Source organism: Canis aureus, chromosome 2 (assembly GCF_053574225.1).
Source record: "Canis aureus isolate CA01 chromosome 2, VMU_Caureus_v.1.0, whole genome shotgun sequence".
Classification (NCBI taxonomy): Eukaryota; Metazoa; Chordata; class Mammalia; order Carnivora; family Canidae; genus Canis; species Canis aureus.
Window position 1 is genome coordinate 47,967,619 of NC_135612.1, and position 22,639 is coordinate 47,990,257.

Below are 22,639 nucleotides of genomic sequence, written 5' to 3' on the forward strand. Positions count from 1 at the left end.
TCCTGGAGACCCAGGATCGAATCCCACATCAGGCTCCCGGTGCATGGAGCCTGCTTCTCCCTCTGCCTGTGTCTCTGCCTCTCTCTTTCTCTCTCTGTGACTATCATAAATAAATAAATTTAAAAAAAAAAAAAAGAAAGAAACAGTAAAGTCTGAATCCACATCTACCGAACATAGTGGAACACTGCAATTGCAAAAGGAAAGAAAGAGATTTCTACAACATGCGGCATGATCTCCACACGTGAAAATATGTTGATACAGAACACAATACGCACTATGCTATCTTCTGTATAAGAGGGGCACGCACACTGAAATTCTTACATAGAAACAGTGGAAAGAGAAATCTGAAATTAATAGAAACAGTGACCTATGAGAGATGGAAAAAGCAAGGTGCAGAACAGTGTGCTTGCTGCATTTGTGGTATTAGGAGAAAAAACATGATTTATTCATTTTCCATAGTACATATTTTCTCATTTCTAGAAAGATACAAGAAAGAGGGATACCAGTTTTCAATTTGGAACCATGTGAATGTAAAATTTATTCACAACAATTACAATGAAAAATGAAAACATGGTAAACTTAGAGTTGACTCTTGGGTGTTTTCTGAGTGCCATACATATAAAAGCATGTACTTGGATCACTGTCCTAACCATATCAATGTCTTTTACAAAATAGGAAAATACAGCTAAATAAATTTTTGACTATACTTAAGATACTTTAAAATTATACTACCTTCAATAATATCTTTAAAAAGAAAATCTATAGCACAAATACTTCTTTCCTGGTATCAGCGAATGGGGCAAGCCAGATACCACACTATGCATTTCCCATGAACAGACTGAGCCAGGAGTCACCCTCAGCCTCTGAGGCAGGCACTGTTACTCCCCTCTGCAAATGAGACCATTGTGAGGGAAGAACTTGTTGAGCTCAATTAAAAGAAATTCTAGCACCATGAAAATCGCATAGTAACAAAAATGTTTATAATATTCATCCAAAATTTTATATATTCCAATTAATTCTCTAAATTCTTTAAGTTTGCCATATTACAATCCATATTTGTATATCCAAGATGACTAGTGATGCTTGTGGTCTATAATGTCCTCACCTCCAGCCAAAATATAGATGTATCCACTAGGCTTTGCCCACTCAGGTCTTTACATCATTCAAACCAGTCTAAGGTTTCTATAACAACATCAGAAGAAACCATTCATGGGGCACCTGGGTGGCTCAGTCAGTTAAGTGTCTGCCTTTGGCTCAGGTCATGATCCCAGGGTCCTGGAATCCAGCCCCATGATAGTCTGTCTCGCTGCTCAGTGGGGAGCCTGCTTCTCCCTCTGCCCCTCCCCCACTCGTGCATGCACGCTCTGACTCTCAAATAAAATCTTTATTTAAAAAAAAAGATGAAATCATTCATGTTGCTCATTACTCTCCACCTGCTGCAAATCAACTTTGTGGAGTAGATATCTGGGTTCTTACAACACTGAGCTCACATAAAGGCAGGTCAGAATACACACGTCAAAGGATGAGGGATGCCTGGGATAGGAGTCTGTTCCTCAAAAACAAAACCCCCTGGCAGCAGTATTCTCAATCCACAATACTGGGTTTGGGAGAACTTACCCTCGCTGGCATTTTCTTTCAGCTGTTCTTCATACTCCTGCATTGCTGACACACAGCTGTTGTGAATCAGTTCCCCCAGTCGTTTCAGATCTGCTACAGACTTATCCACCAGCTCGGCATCCCGTGCTATGCACTCCAGCCTGAGGAAGGACAAATACGGAGACTCGTCAAGGCCCTATGCCCATTTTTCTAATGTCACATGAGATACTATTTGGCCTCATAGAAACTTGCTCCTGCAAAGACATTTTCCTCAATTTTATTGATCATTCCAAGGCTCCAACAAGAAGCCTCCAATAATGACTGAGAGGTAACTCATTTTCCATCATAAAGAACTGCTCTTTGGAATAATCCACAAGGTAATTTCAAAGAACAGAGGGAAAGGAGTCGGCTTTTTTTTTTCTTTTTTTTTTTAGGAGTCGGCTTTTCTTACTAGTTTTTTATTACTAACTAGACGGCTGCCTGACAATGGTGGCAGGTGAGGTGCCAACGACTGTCTGCACTCCTCTGATCCTCTGTGCTCACCTCTCTTCCTCCAGCTTACTTTCATTCATCACATTATTCCTAGAAGCAAAGTACAGTTACTTCTACAATGTTTCAGTGATCTCATATGGAGCATGCAAACATACTTAACGTCTAAAAATCAGTGTGCCAGAAGCAGCCAGATGCACTCTTCCTCACCCTGCTGGTTTTTATGATCACCGGCTCACAGATACACATTTTATCCTGGGTGGCCAGCAACAACCTCCAAAAGGTGCACCTGACTTTCTAGGTTTCACCATCACTAATGCTACACATCACTGCTTCCTCTCTAAATGGAGAGGACAGAACAAAACATACAGACTATAATTTTCTTCCACTCCAGAAGTTTACTAGGAAGAACAGTAAGGCATCTGCTATTTCTATTAAGTCAGTACTATTATTCATAGGACATACTGCTGATTCTGGACAAAGCAAAATACTGAACTAGTTCAGATTCAGATAGTCTTTTCTTAAAATCCAATTTCTGAGTTCATTTCCTGAATGCCTGTAAAAGAGTAACAACAGCCAACCCTTTGGTAAGTTGCTGCTGGCAAGGTGTTATTTGCATTTAATCTTCATGATACTCTACTAAAAAAGTAAGAGGCTACAAAAATCACAAATTGTTATTACTAAATAAGAACTAGGATGCAAATAGTAAATAGGTGCATTCTTTCAAATTGAATTATCTGAACATCTCCTCTGGAAATTCTCTCTGTATTGTAGTTTTGCATGTACTTGCTTCATTTTCCACTCAAGTAAAATCTCTGTACAGATGGTCATCTTTGTCATCCCTCCCCAAAAACATATGTACAATTGCACAATATATAAATATTTGTAAAAGAACGTTTCCAGGACAAAAAAAAAATGTTCCCAGCATTAGTACTAAGTGGAAAATAATACAAGGGAAAAAAAGAAAGCATGCTATGTAATAAAAATGAAAAAAAGGTGGATAAGAAGCTTACCGTTCAAGAGGGAGACCAAACTTCTTATATGCCTTGATGAACCTGCGAACATGATCATAAAAACACATTAAAAAACAGAGGTTTTGGCTCAGTGGTAAAACATGCCATGCACACTGTCAAAATAGACTGAGCCCAAACCATGGAATTGACACTAAGTCAAAGAATGCTGAGTCTTTGAAACTGGTCCACTTAAAATAGTGAGTATTAGAGATGCAGTCAAATTTATTCTCAGATACTAATCAAGAAACCATTAAGGAATGTAACCGCAAAGTGACCTAACTCTAATATTACCCTTTTTAGAAGGTGCAAGTTCATGGAGTTCAATACATGATAAATGATTTAACCACCATTTAACTCCTGTGATAAGACCGCAAAACGGTCAGCCACTCTACTCAGTTACTGTTACTATCGATTCTAAACAGTAATATTTATTATTTTCTGGTCAATTACACAGCTGTAAAATTTTTAAGACTGTCTCAAATACTTCTGGGAATAAAGCAAAGTAAAGTAAGTATGTGATTTAAAACTTCTTAGATAAATCTATTTTGGAAAGTCTGCTGACTATGCCTACCAGACCCTGTCTTCAAACAAATATCCAACCAATCCTTTCACAAGTCTCTACCCTATACTATTATTCCTTCCTTACAACTAACCACTACCATTGTCACTAAGTAGCAAGATGTTACGATATATCATAGTCATCACTGTCATCGACCACATTACTAAAATCATCTCGTTAGGTAACAGTGTAAGGTGAGACACTACGGAGGGATAAATGGAAACAGAGAACACAGCAATTAAAGAAAAAGGGGGAGAGAATGAATAGGCCTGTTGCTGAGAAATGATACTACATGAACAGCATGAACACAAGGACTAGGAAAGCATTATGGGGAAAGTGAATGTGAAGCTTATTCTTCGACTCTACCTTTCTTCCATTCATATATACTGAAATATTTTATGTATAAAAGAATATGACGTTTGGGAATTACTTTGAAATAACACTAGGAGAGGGAAGCATTTCTGGAATGGTCAAGAAAAGGACTTCTGAAAATCTGTTGTTCCTCCATAAAAGCAAGAAGAACACCAGCAATATAGTCAAGATCGACTTTGTTAGAACTCTGGAAATTAACCAAATGCTTGCAACTATCACAGGAGCGTTTACTCAAGCAGATGGCTGGATGTCAGTAAAAACTGAAAGCGCTCTGGCATTTTAACTTGTTCTATTCCCATGCTCCTCTCTGCATGCTCCATGAGTCTTGAAAAATCAACATCTTTGTAACTACAGTAGTTGTCCAAAGCAGCATCACAGCAGCCACTAAACAGGCAGAATTAAGAGCCTCACAAAGAGTAACTGAATAGGGGCACCTAGGTGGCTCAGTCGGTTAAGTGTCTGCCTTCAGCTCAGGTCAGAATCCCAGGGTCCTGGGATGGAGCAAGCCCTGCATCGGGCTCCCTGCCCAGTGGGGAGTCTGTTTTGGCCCCTCTCTGTCCCTCCCTCCCCCTATTTGTGCTCACTCTGTCTCTGTCAAATAAATACATAAAATCTTTATTTAAAAAAAGGTAAATATATAAAGACAGCATAAATGTACTTTTGTAACTCTTTAGATTTTTTAAAAAGCAGTAATTACAAAACTGTGTTGACAGGCATATAAAGTGTAAAGATATAACTTCTGCAACAATAAGAACACAGAAAAGGGGAGAGGAATGAAGTTATATTAGAGTACAATTTATTTTACCATTGGAATTAAGTTGATGATAATCTAAATTAAACTGTTCCAAGTTAAGGTACTAATTATAACCTCCAAGGCAACTACTAAGAAAATAACTTTGAAATAGTAAAAAACTATATGGGAAAATAATGAGAAACACAAAAAAACAAAAACAAAGGTATTAAAATGCTATATTAAAAAATACCTACATAACAAAAATAACAGTAGTAATGGGAGAATAAAGGAACAAAAAAGACACAAGACATAAAACAAATAGCAAAATGCAGATATGAATTCTAACTTATCAGTAATTACATGAAATACAAATGTGATTAAAGACTCCAACCAAAAGAGACTGACAATAAATTTTTAAAAAACTGATAGAACAATATGCTGTCTATAAGAGACACAAGCTAGACTCAAAGACAGGCATACTGAAGTAAAAAAGATAGAAAAAGATAATGTGCATACAGTACCCAAAAGAGAGCTGAAGTGGCTACACTAATAACAGATTTTTAAAAATTAAAGCAGATGATGAGTAAGGAAATGGAAGACTCAGACAATCCAGAGTCAGAGAGGCCTCACAAACATCTGTAGACCACTGTGTTACCTACAGAATACACATTCTTTTCAAAATAATACTGAGGGTAGGAGGTGAGAGGATGTAGCATGTACACAGAAGACTGACTACAAATTCAAAATGGTTAAGATGATAACATGATAAGTACTGGAGGGTATATATCAATGTTTATATATATTTATACTTTTCCATACTAAATTAAAGAGAAGAAAAAAAGAATAGTTATAACATTTAGGGAAAAATAAAGACTTGGTTTAAAATATACTAACCTACAAGAGTTAGTGTAACTATATGTGATATAATTATTATAATATGGATTGGACCATAAAGCTACTGTAAGTAAATACTATAAATAATATTTTCTTCAGCCTAAAACAAAAAATACATGCAAAGTGAGGAAATATCACTTAGAAGCAACAATTTTAGATTTCTTTTATTGGATGGCAGATGTATGAATTAAATACCAACAAATGTACAATAAGTACAGACATAGAAAGATATCTAAAATCAATTACAGGTGAAAAAAAAAAAAGCTGCAGAAGACTATGTTGGGTGTATTACTAACAAACCAAACCACCACACCACCAAACTGGTATCAGTACTAATACTGTCAGGAAGTGAACTGGGGAGACAAGGGATATGAGGGCAGCGTTATCTGTACCATTTTAACTTTTTATATTTATACTATCTCTTTTATATGCATAGACCTGTGTGTGTGTCTATGTATGTTTGCACATGTATTCCTATTCTTAAAATAAAAAACGCTCAGTCCCAGTTTGCCTCCAACCGTTTTTGTCTTGGCTGGACTTTCTTTGTGAAAATGCTCAGAGTAACCAGAGAACAGGAAGAAAACAAGAGCTGAGCAACCAACAAAAGACCTCAAGTGAGGAAAACCCTGGAGGGCAGAATCTTCTGAGGCAGGACTCCATCTGTGGGGTATGACTCTGTCCCCCGCCTTCCTTGCACACTGCAGCCTCTGCCTACCTTGTCTTCAATGTCAGGAATACCATCAGCCCACAGCTCATAGCATGCCCTCCACACAGACTCCAGAGAGAGAGCAAAGCCTCCACTAACCTTCGTATCTCTGCATCAGTAAATCCCTCGACAAGGTCCTTCCGCACGCTTCTGGGGCGCCCTCTGCGCTTTGGTTTCTTGTCATCATCAGAGTCATCTGTCTCACTCTCAGAAGCAGAGGATCTCTGGGCCTGCCTCTTGGACTCAGTGTCAGAATCACTGTCATTTGTCTGAGCCTGAAAAGGCAAAGTCTCATTGTAGCAAGTGCCAGGCACAAGAAGTCAAGACTAAAACCAGCCCATCTCAATTCTTTAGTACTCAAACTTTTCATCATATTCAACAAGCCCTTTTTCCTTTAAGAAAATAAGGAGGAAGGTGTCACATAAAGGAAGAAGATCTGCTTGGGAAATAGTCACATTTCCAGAGACATAATGCAATGTAACGACAAATGAACTAGAATAAAAATACGTGAATTGTAGGTTCTTATTTACTTGCTTAGGTAAGTTTTTTACCACTCTGTGTCTTGGCTTTCCATTTGTAAAATGATGATAAATATCTATTTATTTGGGTTTTCACGAACACTAAATGAGTCGATAGATATAACAACACAACTATGCCTGGCACACAATTAGTGCTCAATCAATGGTAGCTATTACTATTAGCTAATACTTACTGATTTGCTACAATCTTGGATAAATCTATGTCCAATAAACTGGGTAATAATAAAACTTATTCTACCTACTTCAATGATGTTGCAAAAATCATATTAGATCATGCTTGTAATGGTGCTATAAGATGTGAAGTACGTGTATGTTGTTTACAGTTATATAATCTCTTACTAAGTATTTACACTGGTGCCACAAAAAGCCAATTTACAAAGATCAAATGTCTCACAAGTGAACCCAGGGGTACTCCATAGTTTTCCTCTGCTAGGTTCACTATAAAATAACTGCCTCCACGTCAAGACAATAATGCAAAGCCTCTTCCTTGAATAATTAGCACTTCCTTAGCCTTTACAATAGAAGAAGTCCTTTCTTATCTTTCACCTAACTCAATCACCTTTTTCGTGGAACTCCGAATTCGGGGCAGCATGTAAATTTCTTCTAGCTCCTTCTGACGCTCTTCCTCTTCTACTTTTTTCCTTTGCTCCTCCGGAATGATCTCATCCCAGTCCTTGTGAGGACGCTCTTCCAGCTCTTCTTCATCTTCCATTGTTGCAAAGTTGGCAACCTTAAGACACATGAATAACTCATTGTCTGACATTTCCCTCTTTCCCAAACACCATCATTTTTAATCTCACCTAGCATTTTTAATCTAAATATGATGCTATGAGTAATATCAGAACTCCTGTGATCTTACATAATCAGGCCATCAATTTTCTGCTAATCTCTCCCTTATCATCCGTAAATCACCTTGCCAAACCCTCAAGTTCATCAGAAACATTACTGAGAAACAGGGAAACATAAAGATATAAATTGTCTTATAAGTTTTATGGAAAGATATAAATTGTGATATAAGTTTTATGAAAAGTCTATCACATTTTCTAATAAATATGATACTAATTAGAAATTTTTTATTTACTTAGATGATCAAATGCTGAATACAGAAACTAAAGGTATGTAATGATCTCATACACTCAAAAGTGCACTCTACTCTTAGAACATAAATGAAATGAAAATGAGAACATAAAATGCAAAAAATTCAAACAAATCTAGAATATTCCATATCTGGCATTCAAAATATCTATGCAATTCAAAGTCGCAGCCTGTGGCTACACACAGACATATCTATCAGCTCTGGCCAGGCTATGGGCAGTGGTGGGAAGGCCCCAGGCATGGGCTCCACATCCTTTTTATTCCTTCTCACCTAGTCTTTTAAAGCTATAATCAAGTACAGAAGAGCTTTTTGGGTTTTTTGTTTGTTTTTGTTTTTAAAGATTTTTATTTATTTATTCATGAGAGACACAGAGAGAGAGAGAGGGGCAGAGACACAGGCAGAGGGAGAAGCAGGCTCCATGCAGGGAGCCCGATGTGGGACTCGATCCCAGGATTCCAGGATCATGCCCTGGGCTGAAGGCAGACGCCCAACTGCTGAGCCACCCAGGCGTCCCTAGATCTGACTTTTAAAACAGCCAGATGAAAATGGCAAATAAATACATTAGTGGTTCACACAGTTGGGAAATGAACTTTTCCCAGGGCACATTACGGCTAAGGGCCACATGCTATATATAGGCCAGACCACCTGCCTAGGACGTAATCACAACTCCACATATCTGTGACCTTAGGAATCTACTTGGCATGCCTGTGCCTCAGTTTCCTTATCTATAAATGAAGAAAATAATATCTGATTCATTCTAAGGTTCTGAAGGGCTTGACATACACAGTAAGAGTTATACAAGTACCAGTTATGATTACTAAAGAAAAGTATAATCTTAAATTATCTCAAAAAAAGCTTTGCTATGTTTCCAACATGTTAAATTAGGGTTTAATAGAGAAAGGGGGAGAGAAAGAGAAAGAGAAGATTAGTGGGAAAAACAAAGTCAATTCAGTTGAAGCATTCCAGAAATAAAAAAGCCCCCAGGTAGACAGACTCCTACTGTTAATTACATCACTTGATCAGGTGCTAAAACATAACAGCCAAAAGAGCTTATTTAAGCAAGGCAAAAGTCACCAGCCAACCACTTTTGATTAACCTGTTAATATGCAGAAATTTTTATATCTAAATCATCATATACTATTCTGACCAAAACATTGTCATGAAGATTGCTTCTCTTTAAAAGAGAGCAGCAGTGCAAGAAGTGTAGTCCAGCTGAAACGGTAATAATTCACCTTCAACTGCAAACACACTTACTCTGATTCTAGAGCTCTTTCGTCTAGTCAGCTCCTTTTGTGTTCTTTCGCTGAGACAACTTCTACCTGTGGCCAACTGTGGACCTCATTACACAATACTACTTCCTTCTAAACACTTTGCCCACATCTCCCTCAATCCCACAAGATGTACTGTACTTAACCATCACTGGAACCTTCAAGTCGCCACTGCTTCTCTAACCTGTAGGGCACAAACCCAAAGCCAATTCCTTTACCCATGTTCTCACCTGGAATTGCGAAACCTTTGCAACTGTGACTTAGTCTCCCAAGCCTACCTCCCACTTTAGGACAACAAATTGATCCAGTCCCTCTGACCTCAAGTACTGCTGGAGAAAATCCTAAGACTCTGTTGACCAGCTCTAATGTGAAGTCTTACCTTCCAAATTCAGTTCACTCACTACCAAGTTCCTCCTTCCTGGCCCCACCTGTGGCTGTCCCAAATTATTTCTATTTTACTTACTTATTGGTAATTACCATCACAAAGAAAGGTATCCCACCTCTTCTCTCCTCCCCATTCCCTGAAGTCTCCTTTTTCTTTTGAAGGCAACTGCACCACCAGTGTTTTTGATTACATCCATTCTAAGTCTCTTCTAAGGCAGTGTGCTAACAAATTTTCCTTCTTTCCTTAGAGCCTTCCATCTCTCCCTACTCTCAAGCTCTTCCTTCAACCAGGAGACATTAGAATATCTTTCAAAACCCTTGCCTTGCTAGACTCTTCTATCCTCATAAATCACCTTCACTGTACTCTTTATAAGCTTTAAAATTAACTCCACTCAATGCTGCCACCTCCTATTCACCTGGTGCCCAGCTTTTGCACTTAGTCCTGATCTCATTTAATTTTCTGTTCTATCAGATACCACCCATAATCATCACCCTTAAAAAAAAAAAAACAAAGCCCAGGTGGTCTAATATTTTTACCAAGTCATCAAGGGCTTTCTAACTGTTACCTTCTGCTTTATACCTTTGGCCTCTCCTCATCCTCTGATTCTATCAATGTCTCTCCCACAATGCCCTCCACACCTCCGGGAGCTCCACATTATCCCGTTCTCCACCCATCCCACTGACACAGATTCTGCCCTCTTTGCTGGCTTTTCCTCTATCCACGGACTCTGGGCAGGAGAGACCACATCAGTGATTATCTCTATGCAGAAGACTAAACCTACACTCATATCGGGACCTGGAACTCAGGAGCAGAAAGAAAGGAGTCAAGTTAGGTAAAGGAGAAAGTAAATCGCCTTGCACAATGGAAGTACTCACAGACATTGGTTATTATTAGATAATGTATCAGTGCTGAGGACTCTCTCCCACAATAATTTTCATACCTTAAACTGTGACAGAAGTTCATCTGTTGCACTTGTTGACACTTCATTCTCTCTAGTTTCAGCCAAGCGCAAAATTTCATCTATGTCCATTTCCTTAGGGACACCAACAATATGATAACGGTAAACAGGCAACAGTGATCAGTACAAACTGAAAACACTTGGTGTGAATAAACCAAATCTCTTTCCTCAGATCCCATTTACCTTTACAGTACTTGGGTTTATATCCTTTACCTCTAATGTCTCAAACTATTATTTATACAAACGACAAGGTGAACTTCAAAAATTACACAAAATAAAACCAGAATTAAAAGGACCTAAGATAAAATCCTCAAATATTTTTCTCATTCTTTCCTATTCTATTTAGTAAGAGCTTTGAGCTCTATAATTTAAAAAGCTAGATCTTTCAATTACTATTCTTTATAAAAGCTTCTAACACAGACTAAAAATCTACTTCCAGAAAAATTTAGACTCTTACAAATACTCGTCAAAAAAGTTTTTTCCTTATTGTTAATTACCTGAGGCTCTGACTCCTCCCCTTCAAGTTCTTTGAAGAGATCCTCTGCTCCAAATTTCAAAATAGCTGTCAGCTCTTCTTTATTAAAAGGATTTGAGCTGTAGAAGTAAAATGTAGTTGTAATCCCTTAGGAATGTCAAGTAACCGCCATGAAGTTCTACTATAAAATAGCTACCCTTCATAAAGGGGTGAAATTACTTTTGAAAATATAAATTCTGCCCCAGGAAAAATGATCTCTCAAAGATTTCATTTTTTTATCCCTAGGATGAGTCTGTGATGATAAATCTAACTTAGCAAAAGACTAGAAAATGAATTATTTTCCTGATGGCTTATCTATTACATGATTAAGCAAGAAACTTAATTAGCAACAGTGAAGAAGACAGTTCTTTGCTCTTTGTCTTTTGACTCAGGCAGTTATCATTCACCAAGAATTTTCTTTTTTATTTATTTATCCCCCACCCCCCAACAATTTTCAACCTTCTCATCTCCAGTCTAAAATAAAAGAACTAAGCCTTTTCCATTTAGGTTCTTCTTGAATGGAAGATTATCTGAAAATATTCTATTTAGGGAAGGGCTCATTTGATTTCCACCTGTGACACAAACTGCACAATTGCCACAGAAGACACTGAACAATTTGGCCAAAATATAAACTCAGAGAAATAGCTGTGTTTCTAAAAAAGTCAATTGAAACTTGACTGTTTTCCTTCTACATCTTTCTGTTTTCAATAGGAAAAGTAACAATCTCCATACAAATATTTTTTACCAATAATAAGAAAACAGCTGCCAACTCCATCTGGCAGATTCTTACTACTAATATGTTCAAGGCAACTTTATGTTGGGATGAAAGCCTAACTGAGGGACACAGCTGCCACTGCTGCAGTCATATGTCACAAAAAGCCAAAAAAGAGCCAAAAGCTAAAGGCAAGAGAGGGAATAAGAAAGAGAGGGCACATGAGCACAGGGTTGAGAGGTAAAAAAAGAAAACAGGGAAAACAAGAGAAAATGAAAATGACACCTTCTCGTGGTTTTGGCTTGACCTTTTCTAGGTAATTAATAGGTAACGTCAATTATAGAAAATCCTACTAGAAGGATAAATTCTATCAAATGTTGATGTAAAATCAGTTTGGTTCTGATCACCTCCTCCACCTTTCTAGAACTTACTTGGACCTTCCCGAGTTGTTTTCCAGAACTGTCCGACCAGTAGTATCCATGCGCTGAATCACCAGATGGTCCAATACCATCTTCTTTTTGGCCCGTTCAATGATCTCCTCCTCCACAGTCCCCTTTGTAACCAAGCGATAAATATTTACCTATAGAAAAACAAAATGTTATGTTTATACTTGATCAGCAAAAAAAAAGTTACCTGTCTAAAACCAAAAGATAAGTAAAAAAGACTTATTCTCTTCTCCTAAAAATGACTATAAGCAATTCATACAAACAGGCAGCTTAAGTAGATGCAATATTTTTACTCTAACATATTGTAATCTTAAATAAAACTTCCTCTAAAAATTATTACAGCCTAGTCTAATGATAAAAATCTTGCTAAAAAATAGTTTCACTGATGGAAAGTTTCACCAAACTGAACTGTTGGCCGAGTACGAAACTTAAGAGTTACCCAATGCTAGAGCAGAGTTTGAGATTCTCACATGAAAAAAACAAGCATGTATTTTCCCAATGTAGCTCAGAGCTAACAATCATGTATAATAAAAGTAGACCATCCTGAAAAATGTTGGACTATTTAACAATTTAACCACATTCAAATAGAAAAACATTCCAGTTCTTAATCTATTCATCATATCTCTTTCTTAGGGTAAACCTGAAACTTACAGGTGACATAATTTTCAAACAGCACAAGAAAATATTTCCCTAAGAAGTTCATCTGAGCCCCAAAGACACCTCTGTACTAGTTAACAGACAGGCATCTACCCTTGGGGAAAAGAGAGCATAACAGGAAAAAAGCATTTTACAAATGTCCTGAAAGGGCTAAACAACACCCCTCTCTTTCCCACCTCACCCAAACCACATCCAGATGTCTCACTCCACTGACCTGCTTCTTCTGACCAATTCTATGGGCTCGGGCTTGTGCCTGCAAGTCGTTCTGGGGGTTCCAGTCAGAGTCAAAGATGACAACTGTGTCCGCCGAAGCCAGATTGATTCCCAGGCCACCAGCCCTTGTCGAGAGCAGGAAACAGAAGTCCTGTACACAATGCAATATACTACTTTATGCAGTGGCCTTCTCAGAAACAGTTTCACAGTCCAATAAGCCCTTATACCTGGAAACCCCTGCAGGTGTGAAGAAAAGTGAGATATGATGGACAAACTTTATGGAAGCTACAAGAAGGCCAGGGACTTGATGGTAGAGTGAATTTTCGTTTCATTAAGCAGGAAGAATCAGTGCAGAGAACTAAGGAGTAAAGCTGATTCTGGTAAGTCAACTGGAACAAAAGAATTAGTGTTCTCTCTTTGCTAAAACTAGCATTACAAGCAATTAACAAAACCCAGAAAAACTTAATTAGCAAGGGGATCATTCCAGCAAGTTGCCCACACACTCATTTTCAGGTAAAGGTGGATTATACCACATAAGGTAGTCGGTATAAGCAAAGGTACTTTATTGTGAAGTGGCTGAATAGAACAACACTGCATCAACAGATCAGGTGCCAGCACTGCTCAGAAGCACAGGGTCCTCGATCAGCACAGCATACACAAAAAGAAAACCAAAGCACATGTCGCTGAAGAGCCACGTGTGGGAAAGATACAGGCTCTGGCATATTCTACACAGCAATAATAAGAGATTGAGCAGGCATGGTATACCTGCCTGCATCTGAGAGCACAGAAAATATGGAGCAGGAGGCAAAAATTAAATTATATGAGCCAGAAGAAAAGAAAGCCACAGAGATTTCTGTCTTTAGGGCATTTGATCATGTATGTCAAAGGCTGACACCTTTTTGGCACACAAGTGGTGCTCAAAAGCTGATAGTTCTGAGTTGTATTTGATCAATGGGTGTATTTACTATACACAGAAACAATGAAAGGCTCTCCACACTCTAACTAAATCCCACTCACCAGCATCCTGCCACAGAAATGAAAATGGAGAGAATGATCTCAGAACTTTAAACAAATCCTGAGGCACATATGCTCTGTGATCCACAGAAATACCAAGTGACATCACACTCTCTAATTTACAGAAGCCTGCAAGTAAATGCTGGAGACTTGAGAATGAGATACCTAAACCACATAAAATCTGGGATCTGAATAATCATAAATAGTTTTCACTGTCGCTACTTTCTTTTAAAGATCTATTTATTTGGGGGGGGGGGGGCGAGGAGGCAGAGAGAGGTGGAGAATCCTTTTACAGACTCCCCACTGAGCACAAGAGCCCAACATGGGGTTCGATCCCAGGACCGTGAGATCATGACCTGAGCCAAAACCAAGAGTTGGACACTCAACCAACTGAGCCACCCAAGCACTCTTTACCATAGATAATGTGAATTAGAAGATGTTATTTGTGTCTATTATCAGACTGAAAAAAACAAACATGATGACATGCAATGCTAATGCTGCTCAAGGTGAGATAGAAATATGCATACACAAATAGTAATGATATAAACTGCTTTGGGAAATTTAACAAAGTATGTGAAAAACCTTTCTTAAAATGCTCGTATGCTTTCAACACCCCAAAACAACAAAATAAGTGATTAAGTTTAATCACTGGGTTAAATAATAATGGTACAACTATGAGAAAACTTTAGAAACTAAATTTTTTTTAATCCTTAATGACATGGGAAAAATGATCACAGAATTCTAAATGAAAGTGACAAAACTATATGCAGAATGATCCCAAATTAGGTGAACATACAGATAATCGGTTTTATCTTGTATGAATGGAAATACATCCAAATGATAAGAATAGCAAGTTGTTTCTGGGATGGGGGTAGGGTATGCGATTTTTCTTCTTTATACTATCTTTTAAATTTTCTAAAGGTGCATATATTTCCACCCAATGATAAAGTATTTAATTTTTCTTAACCAAAAAGGCTCAGATGTGCAGAATAATGGTAGAGAACCTGTATTCTATATACAGTCATGAGATGAAGAATTGAGAATTATAAAGGCAGCTTTAATAGTGTTTCTCTAAGAAAGGGTAATATGAAACATTCATACCATTTTTTAAACTAAGAATAGGGAACACAAAACTAGTTTCAATAAATACCAAATCATACACTAGCCTAGCATTTACTGAGTGCTCACTATGCCCCAGGCAGTAAATGCAAGCCTACTGCTTGCATTTAATCCCCAGAGCAGGTATTGAAATTATCATGATTTTACTCGAGGAAACAGAAAAAGAAGGAATGGGAATTAATGGGTGAGCGGTATTCAGTAATCCAATTCCTCTTCTCCTGAACCATTCAGAGCCTCAGTTCTGTCCAGATTCACGCCCAAAGCTCCTCAAGTACAGCTAACATTTTAGGGTAAAGAAGCCAGAATGCTATAGTCTAACTGGGACCACATCCATTTCTAGAGGCAGAAGGCATACCATTTTGGAGTAACAGACTGTACAGAGTTTTTAAAGCCCCTCAGAAAGCAGAACATGAAGTCTGTTTCATCTATATGAAGTAGTGGCCCAGGCTTCAGAAGCACTAGCGTTCTCTCCAAAACACTAGTTACTTCTGGCTCTCTCCACTGCTGCCTTCACCCACACATGGTGCTGCAGAGTTACCTCTGCTGAACCTCTTCTCCCCCACTTCTCTCAAATCCCACAGCACTTCACAGCTTGATATGCACGAACTACAATCTTACCATAGTTTCTCACTTCTCTTTAAGCACCCCTTCTATATATGCCTTAAAATCACTTTAGAATGCAAATCCAAGCTGGACAATAGACCATAAGTTATATTGATCATACCAGTAATCCAACACATTTGAGATACAGTAAATGTACTTTACATGCCTCAGTCACCAAAAAAGTACAGATCAGAACCTTCTGATGTAACACACATGTCAAAATTAATTCTACTGGCCAGCTTTCTTGCCTCTTGCCTTACTGTTTGTTCTCCTAGGTCCAGAAATCTGATGTCTGGAAGCCACTATGGAATACGCAGTTGCTATTAGAACTGCTCTGTCACTAATCCAGACCAGGGCAGATAAACAAGCATGCAAATGCTTTTCTGGAATAACAAACAAAATTAAGGGATCCCTGGGTGGCGCAGGGGTTTGGCGCCTGCCTTTGGCCCAGGGCGCGATCCTGGAGACTCGGGATCGAATCCCACATCGGGCTCCCGGTGCATGGAGCCTGCTTCTCCCTCTGCCTATGTCTCTGCCTCTCTCTCTCTCTGTGTGACTATTATAAATAAAAAATTAAAAAAAAAATAAAAAATAAAAAAAAAAAATAAAAACAAACAAAATTAAGAGGCATCTTTTATATTAGTGATTTCTCATTTCCTTCCCAAAGCAGGATAACTTTGCTGTGAACTGTTTCTGAAATGAAATACATTAAAGCCAGAAAGGCTTTCTCCTGGATACAGAGCCCACGCTGCCCAAAAAGCAAAGCCATATATGGTGTACCTCAGACCCATCTGCATTGAAGTGGTCCAGGGCCTGTTTTCGGATTTCTCCCTTGATGGAACCATCCAGACGCTGTAAAAATAAACCACAAGGAAATCATAAGGTAGGCAGATCAGCTATTCTCAGAACACCAGACTTGCAACCTTTATCACTCCAACACCCACTTAGTAAAAATAACCGGAATGCACTGGCAACATGCTGGCAAGGGACATTGCTTAAGCAGCATATTCTACTTGCCCAAGCTCTCTGGTTACAAACCCAAGGTCAAAAGCTTCTGACTCAAAGAACTAGGTCTACCTAGGTCTACCCAAGGATCAGAACGACTGCTAGAACCTCTAATGAGAATGATGGCAACCCAAGCTATGCTTGGAAGCTATGTTTGCTTCTACATCTGTAGATCCTGAAGAGATTAGGTCATCAGACCACTGGTCATTTTAGCTTGTGCAGAAAATGATCCTTTTTAATAATGTGACCACAAGTCCCACAGTTATTAAGTGCTACACAAACCAAAAATTCATTTGCACAATTTTGTTTGTAAACATTCTGCCATAACATTGAAAGTGTTAAAATTAAGTTGGTCATATATTCCAGCTTTTCCAAAAATTACATTCTGAAATCAGAGCAAAGTGTTTAAGTAGCCAAAGAGCGTATTTAAGAAAGCCTCTGGAATTCAGTTCTAGGTTCCAAATATCACCAGGGAAAACCACATGTCAAATAGACACTTGAGAATCACTACCTGTATGCTGTACATGTAAAATGTTTATTTCTTACCCTTTAAAGACATTTTCACATCTTCCCCTTACAGTCAGATCTTGAGATGAACAAAATACCTCATTTTACAGAAGGCAAAACTGACCTGAGAGATGAGGTCAGCTGCCCAGTGATGGAGACACCGGCTGTAGAAGAACCTATATCTCCCCAGCTCAGAGCTCTGCTGACCAGACCCAGAGCTACCAAAACACAAGTCAATCACACCTGGGAACGCCCTCCCTTCTTTCTGACTACCAACTCTACTCAGAGCCTTCACCCAAAGATATGTTTACATGGCAGATTCATAGCCTATATTTGATATCAGAAAACCCAAATGCCTTCTTTTTAATATCCCCATTAATAGAAGACAGTAGACATGACAGACTCTAGTGGATCCCAGCCAAATATTCCCTACAGAGAAAACCAATGCATTCTTATTTTATGTGGTATCGAATGATTAGCTTGACCTGAAAGTTCACAGAGATCAGATGCATTGAGACACAATAATCTTTTTGAGTGTGCTGGGCTTTTATTAGTCCATTTTTAAATAACCACAGTATCAAACCATATTCTAAGATAGCTGCGGAAAGACCACACAAAGATATTATGATAGAGCAGTGTCTTTCAGGGCATTTTTGAAAGACAATATTAGTGAGTTGAAAGCTTGGCCATCTCCAGGTACAATCACTAACCTCGCTTTCTTCAATACCAGACAATTACAGAAGTAGGTTCATAAGTCCAGCCACTCAAAGAAAAAATATTAAGCCAATCTTAAAAGTCAAAGCACTATAAAAATGTTATGCCAAAAGTCAAGAAAAATAGCAGATACGTCCATAAACAGATCAGAAAAAAAAAGTTTCACACACTCTAACACCCAGAAAAATACTGTGTTGAAGAAACTCATTTCCCCCTTATCTTGTAGGAGACAACTGAGTGAAGATGAAAAGCCACAGTAACAATCCCACAGAGATGAGGGGACCATCACTACCCCCTTCAGGGCCCAGCAAGCTCTCACATGCACCACTCTGCTGAGTTCCCAGCCTCACAGCCAGGGTCAGCTTTCTCCAGGGTGACCGCACAGAACTACTGCCTTTCTCTTCCTAGGATTTGGGCTTCTGGAATTAGGCCCGCACCTCCTTCCTCTATAGTGTTAACCAAGATTTTGGAGCTGGAAGATACCATCTCACAGCCTTTACTCTTGTTTGCTTTTCCTCTATCACCCACCTCCGTACCACCCCCTGAAAACCTGAAGGACCTCACATGACCACTTTTATTATAGGCTACTGAAAGGTATGGAAGTAAACACAAAGACCCTCGTGGAACCTTCATCTCAATTTGTTTCTAGCTGAAAAACTTGTTTCCTAACATTAGGATGATTCTGTAAGCAAAGAATACAACTGCAGGGAGGGAGCCAAGAGGGATTCCAATCACTGAGCATCCTTACCTGGAAAGGGTAGTGCTTGATCGTCAGGTACTCAGCCAGGATGTCCAACATTCTGACCATCTGGGAGAAGATTAGGACTCTGTTGCCCCTTTCTCGAAGCCTTGTCAACAGTTTATCTAAGAGAATCAGCTTCCCACTGCTCCTGATCAGGGACTGCAGATTGAAAAGACATTCTGATCATTACACTCAAACCCATACTTCAATCTGCCCTTAAAACTGCTAAGAGTTCCTACTTTGACAATCATCTTTCAGCTTGGTGAAGCCCCCTGCCATCTGGCTGACAATACCCAAAATGCTCTTTACCTGGCATCATTCTTTCCATATTTTTCCTAGTGAACTTTCCTCACATCTTTTCAAAGCTTCTTTTGACACTCCTTGAAGAGTCATCAAAGGAGGAAAGAAAAGAGCATCTATAGAAACCACAGTGTTTGAGAATTTAATTACAAATACAGAGGCCACACACCAGAAGAACCTCCTGCCCGTTCTCTCGCTCATTCTCCTCGGGGGGCTTGATCAGGTAGCAGTGGTTACAGCACTTTTTCAACTCCATCACAATATTCAGGAAACCAGATGTGCTGCCTCTTGTCCCTTTGGCAAGAGCCTTATAGTTTCTGGTCAGGATCCACCTATAAATCAAAATAATGATGTCATTCAATTTGAAGAAACAGAGAATCAGAGGCATCAGAAGATTGTGAGAGAGAGCTGTGTTACTGGAAACAGAAAAACCAAAGCAGAAAATACCTAAGACCGTTAAAAAGGCACAGAGGGATATGGTATTTTGCATCTCCCACCACCTACCTAGGACCACTCACATCTTTGGTCTGATTCAGAATGTTAGCCTCTGGGAAAACACTGCTCTACTGGGCACTGTAATCTGAACACAGGAAACTAACAAGAGTGAAATAAATACACACACACACACGCACAAACGTGTCAAACAAGGACAGTCACTGAAGCATTCTTTATCACAACATACAAATGGAAGTAAGCTAATAAGGGATTAATTACATTAAGATTACCATCAGATGGAAGCTATGTACCCGTTTACAAACTGCTATAAAAGGACATTTTACACTATAAAATGCTCACAGTAACTATGTTTTATCTCCAAAAGGGAAGGAGAAATGTATGTGTATTCACATATATCCACACGTAAGTTTTAACCACTCTAAAATATTAGAAGTGCTTTTTTTCCTGAACAATGGAATTTCTTTACACTGTTAGCAATTCCAATTTTAGGACTCTCTCAAAGTAGAATGTTCAAGGATTTTAAGTGCTATTTCTAAGAGTAAAGTATTTGAAACACTAAATGTCCACCACCAGGAGGCTAGTTGAATAAACTATGATACAGATCCACAATGAAATACTATACATATGTAAAAAGGAAACAAGAATATCTTTATAAACAATGAGAGTGTTCTTCAGCCCACATCATTAAGTATAAAATGTAAGGTAAAGAAAAACATGTATAGTATGTTGTCTATATAGGAGGAGGAAACAGCAAAAAAGTTAAAATGTATTTGCTTGTATTTTAAAAACTAAAAAATAAAGGAAAAGTAAGCATTTAAATTGATAATTATTATTACCTAAGGGAAAGATGGACTAGAATGAGATGACAAGGAAAGAATAGCAGGCTTTGTAGCTTTGCCTTTGGAACTCTACAAATATTGCAAAATATTAGGAAGCAAAATTAAGCAAAGCCAACTTTTAAAAAAATAAAACTAAAATGAAATAAATAAACCATTGTATCTAGCTGGTAACGTAACCACAAGTAAAGAAAAGAAAAACTATCTCGAGGGCACCTGGGTGGCTCAGTTGGTTAAGTGTATGCCTTCAGCTCAGGTCATGATCCCAGACTCCTGGGATTGAGTCCCACACCAGGCTTCAGACTCCTCTGAGCAGGGAGTCTATTTCTCCCTCTACTCCTCCCTCACTTGTTCTCTCTCTCTCTCTCTCAAATAAATAAAATATTGAAAAAAAAAAAAAAAAAGGAAAACTATCTCAAAGTACTTTAAGATTCTTATCCATTTCTAGTGGAATATACCTTTAAAACAAACCAAAAATATCATTTTACCCTTAACCTGTTTTCATTATTCACACTGCTGATGGTAATCCTGGCACTATTATTCATTACTAAGACCATATGTGCAATGTTAATTAAGTTGGTGGAGTTGAGATGTGGAATTTTTGGTATGGGGATAAGACCATTAAGGTCAAATAAAATATCTATGTTTCACTGTTTCACTGAAAAAAAAAAAAAAAAAAAAAAAAAAAAGATGTATTATCTTTAAAAGCAGATTTCCTAAAACAAATAAAAATAAAAACAATTTCCAAATTCTGTCCACTGAAAAAGACTGGCAGTGATATCCAGTGTGGCTGCAAGTCACAGCTCCAGTACCCAGCCTGAGGCCTCCAAATTTCACTTTCCAATAAAACAGTACAGAGCTTGTTGGATATATGGCTGACTCCTGCTATGGGGCACAAATGTACTACAAGATGAACGTGAACAATTTGTTCCAGAAAGCAAAAAGCTCTGAGCTTCAAGTAGGATTATGTCAAAAGGGCTCAAAACGGACTTGAATGAGCTCCTCCAGGTTAAAAAAGGAGCTATCAAGAATAACGGTCGCAGAGTATAAAAAGAATAACAATCACAGAATGAAACACGAATATGCTTATCAATGAATTCATAATCATACCAAAACAAATCTTACTGGTCGAAACCTTTGAAGAAGGGTAGATATAACCTATTGTTTCTTTTAAAGATGTCAAAACTCCAACATGAATGGACTTGAGCATATTATGCTAAGTGAGATAAGTCAGAATGAGAAAGACAAGTACCATATGATGTCACGTATATGTGGAATCTGAAAAAGCCAAACTCAGAAAAAAAGAATGTAAAATAGTGGTTACCTGGAAATGGGGGAATGGGACAGATATTAAGGGTATGAACCTACAATCTGTAAATAATCCCTAGAGATCTAATGCACAGTATAGTGAATACAGACAATATTGTATTATCATCATCAACCTTGCTCAGACACTAGAACTTAAAGATTCCAACCATTAAAAAGAAAGGGTCATTATGTAATGTGATGTGATAGAGGTGCTTAATTATCACTACAATGGCAATCATCTTCTTACATATGAAAGTATCATATATGAGCAACATGTTGTACACATTACATTTTCACATTATATGTCAAATCATCTCAATTTAAAAAACAAGTGAGGTGGGGCACCTGAGTGGCTCATTCAGTTAAGCATCTGCCTTCACTCACATCATGATCCTAGAGTCTGGGATCAGACCCCACATCAGCCTCCCTGCTAAGCATGGAGGCTGCTTCTCCCTCTCCTCCCTGCTTGTGTTCCCTCTTGCTATTTCTCTCTCTCAAATAAATAAATCCAATCTTTAGAAAAAAATTAAAAATTAAAAACCACAGAGGCACCTGGCTGGCTTAGTTGGTAAAGCATGCAACTCTTGATCTTGGGGCTGTAGGTTCAAGCACCACGCTGAATGCAAAAATTACTTAAGAATAAAATCTTAAAAAAAAAAAATAATTATAAAATAATAGATTTTTGGGATCCCTGGGTGGTGCAGCAGTTTAGCGCCTGCCTTTGGCCCAGGGCGCGATCCTGGAGACCCGGAATCGAGTCCCACGTCGGGCTCCCGGTGCATGGAGCCTGCTTTGTCTCTGCCTCTCTCTCTCTCTCACTGTGTGCCTATCATAAATAAATAAAAATTTAAAAAATAATAATAATAATAATAGATTTTTAAATGC

The 22,639-nt window shown here is 38.3% G+C and overlaps 1 protein-coding gene across 6 annotated transcripts in view; it reads right to left on the reverse strand.

The window, feature by feature from the left end:
• CHD2 (chromodomain helicase DNA binding protein 2) overlaps positions 1-22,639 on the reverse strand; it is a 119,290-nt gene that overhangs the window by 31,231 nt on the left and 65,420 nt on the right. For 5 of the 6 annotated variants that reach the window (XM_077871034.1, XM_077871062.1, XM_077871048.1 and 2 more), the window contains 11 exons: positions 19,324-19,486; positions 18,861-19,013; positions 16,667-16,738; positions 13,152-13,301; positions 12,266-12,414; positions 11,106-11,202; positions 10,591-10,683; positions 7,461-7,631; positions 6,462-6,637; positions 3,099-3,140; positions 1,618-1,757 (listed from right to left, as the gene is read on the reverse strand). In XM_077871034.1, coding sequence (XP_077727160.1) covers positions 1,618-1,757; positions 3,099-3,140; positions 6,462-6,637; positions 7,461-7,631; positions 10,591-10,683; positions 11,106-11,202; positions 12,266-12,414; positions 13,152-13,301; positions 16,667-16,738; positions 18,861-19,013; positions 19,324-19,486 — 1,406 coding nt within the window. The remainder of the gene's footprint in view (positions 1-1,617; positions 1,758-3,098; positions 3,141-6,461; positions 6,638-7,460; positions 7,632-10,590; positions 10,684-11,105; positions 11,203-12,265; positions 12,415-13,151; positions 13,302-16,666; positions 16,739-18,860; positions 19,014-19,323; positions 19,487-22,639) is intronic. The other variant, XM_077871055.1, reaches the window with a different exon arrangement.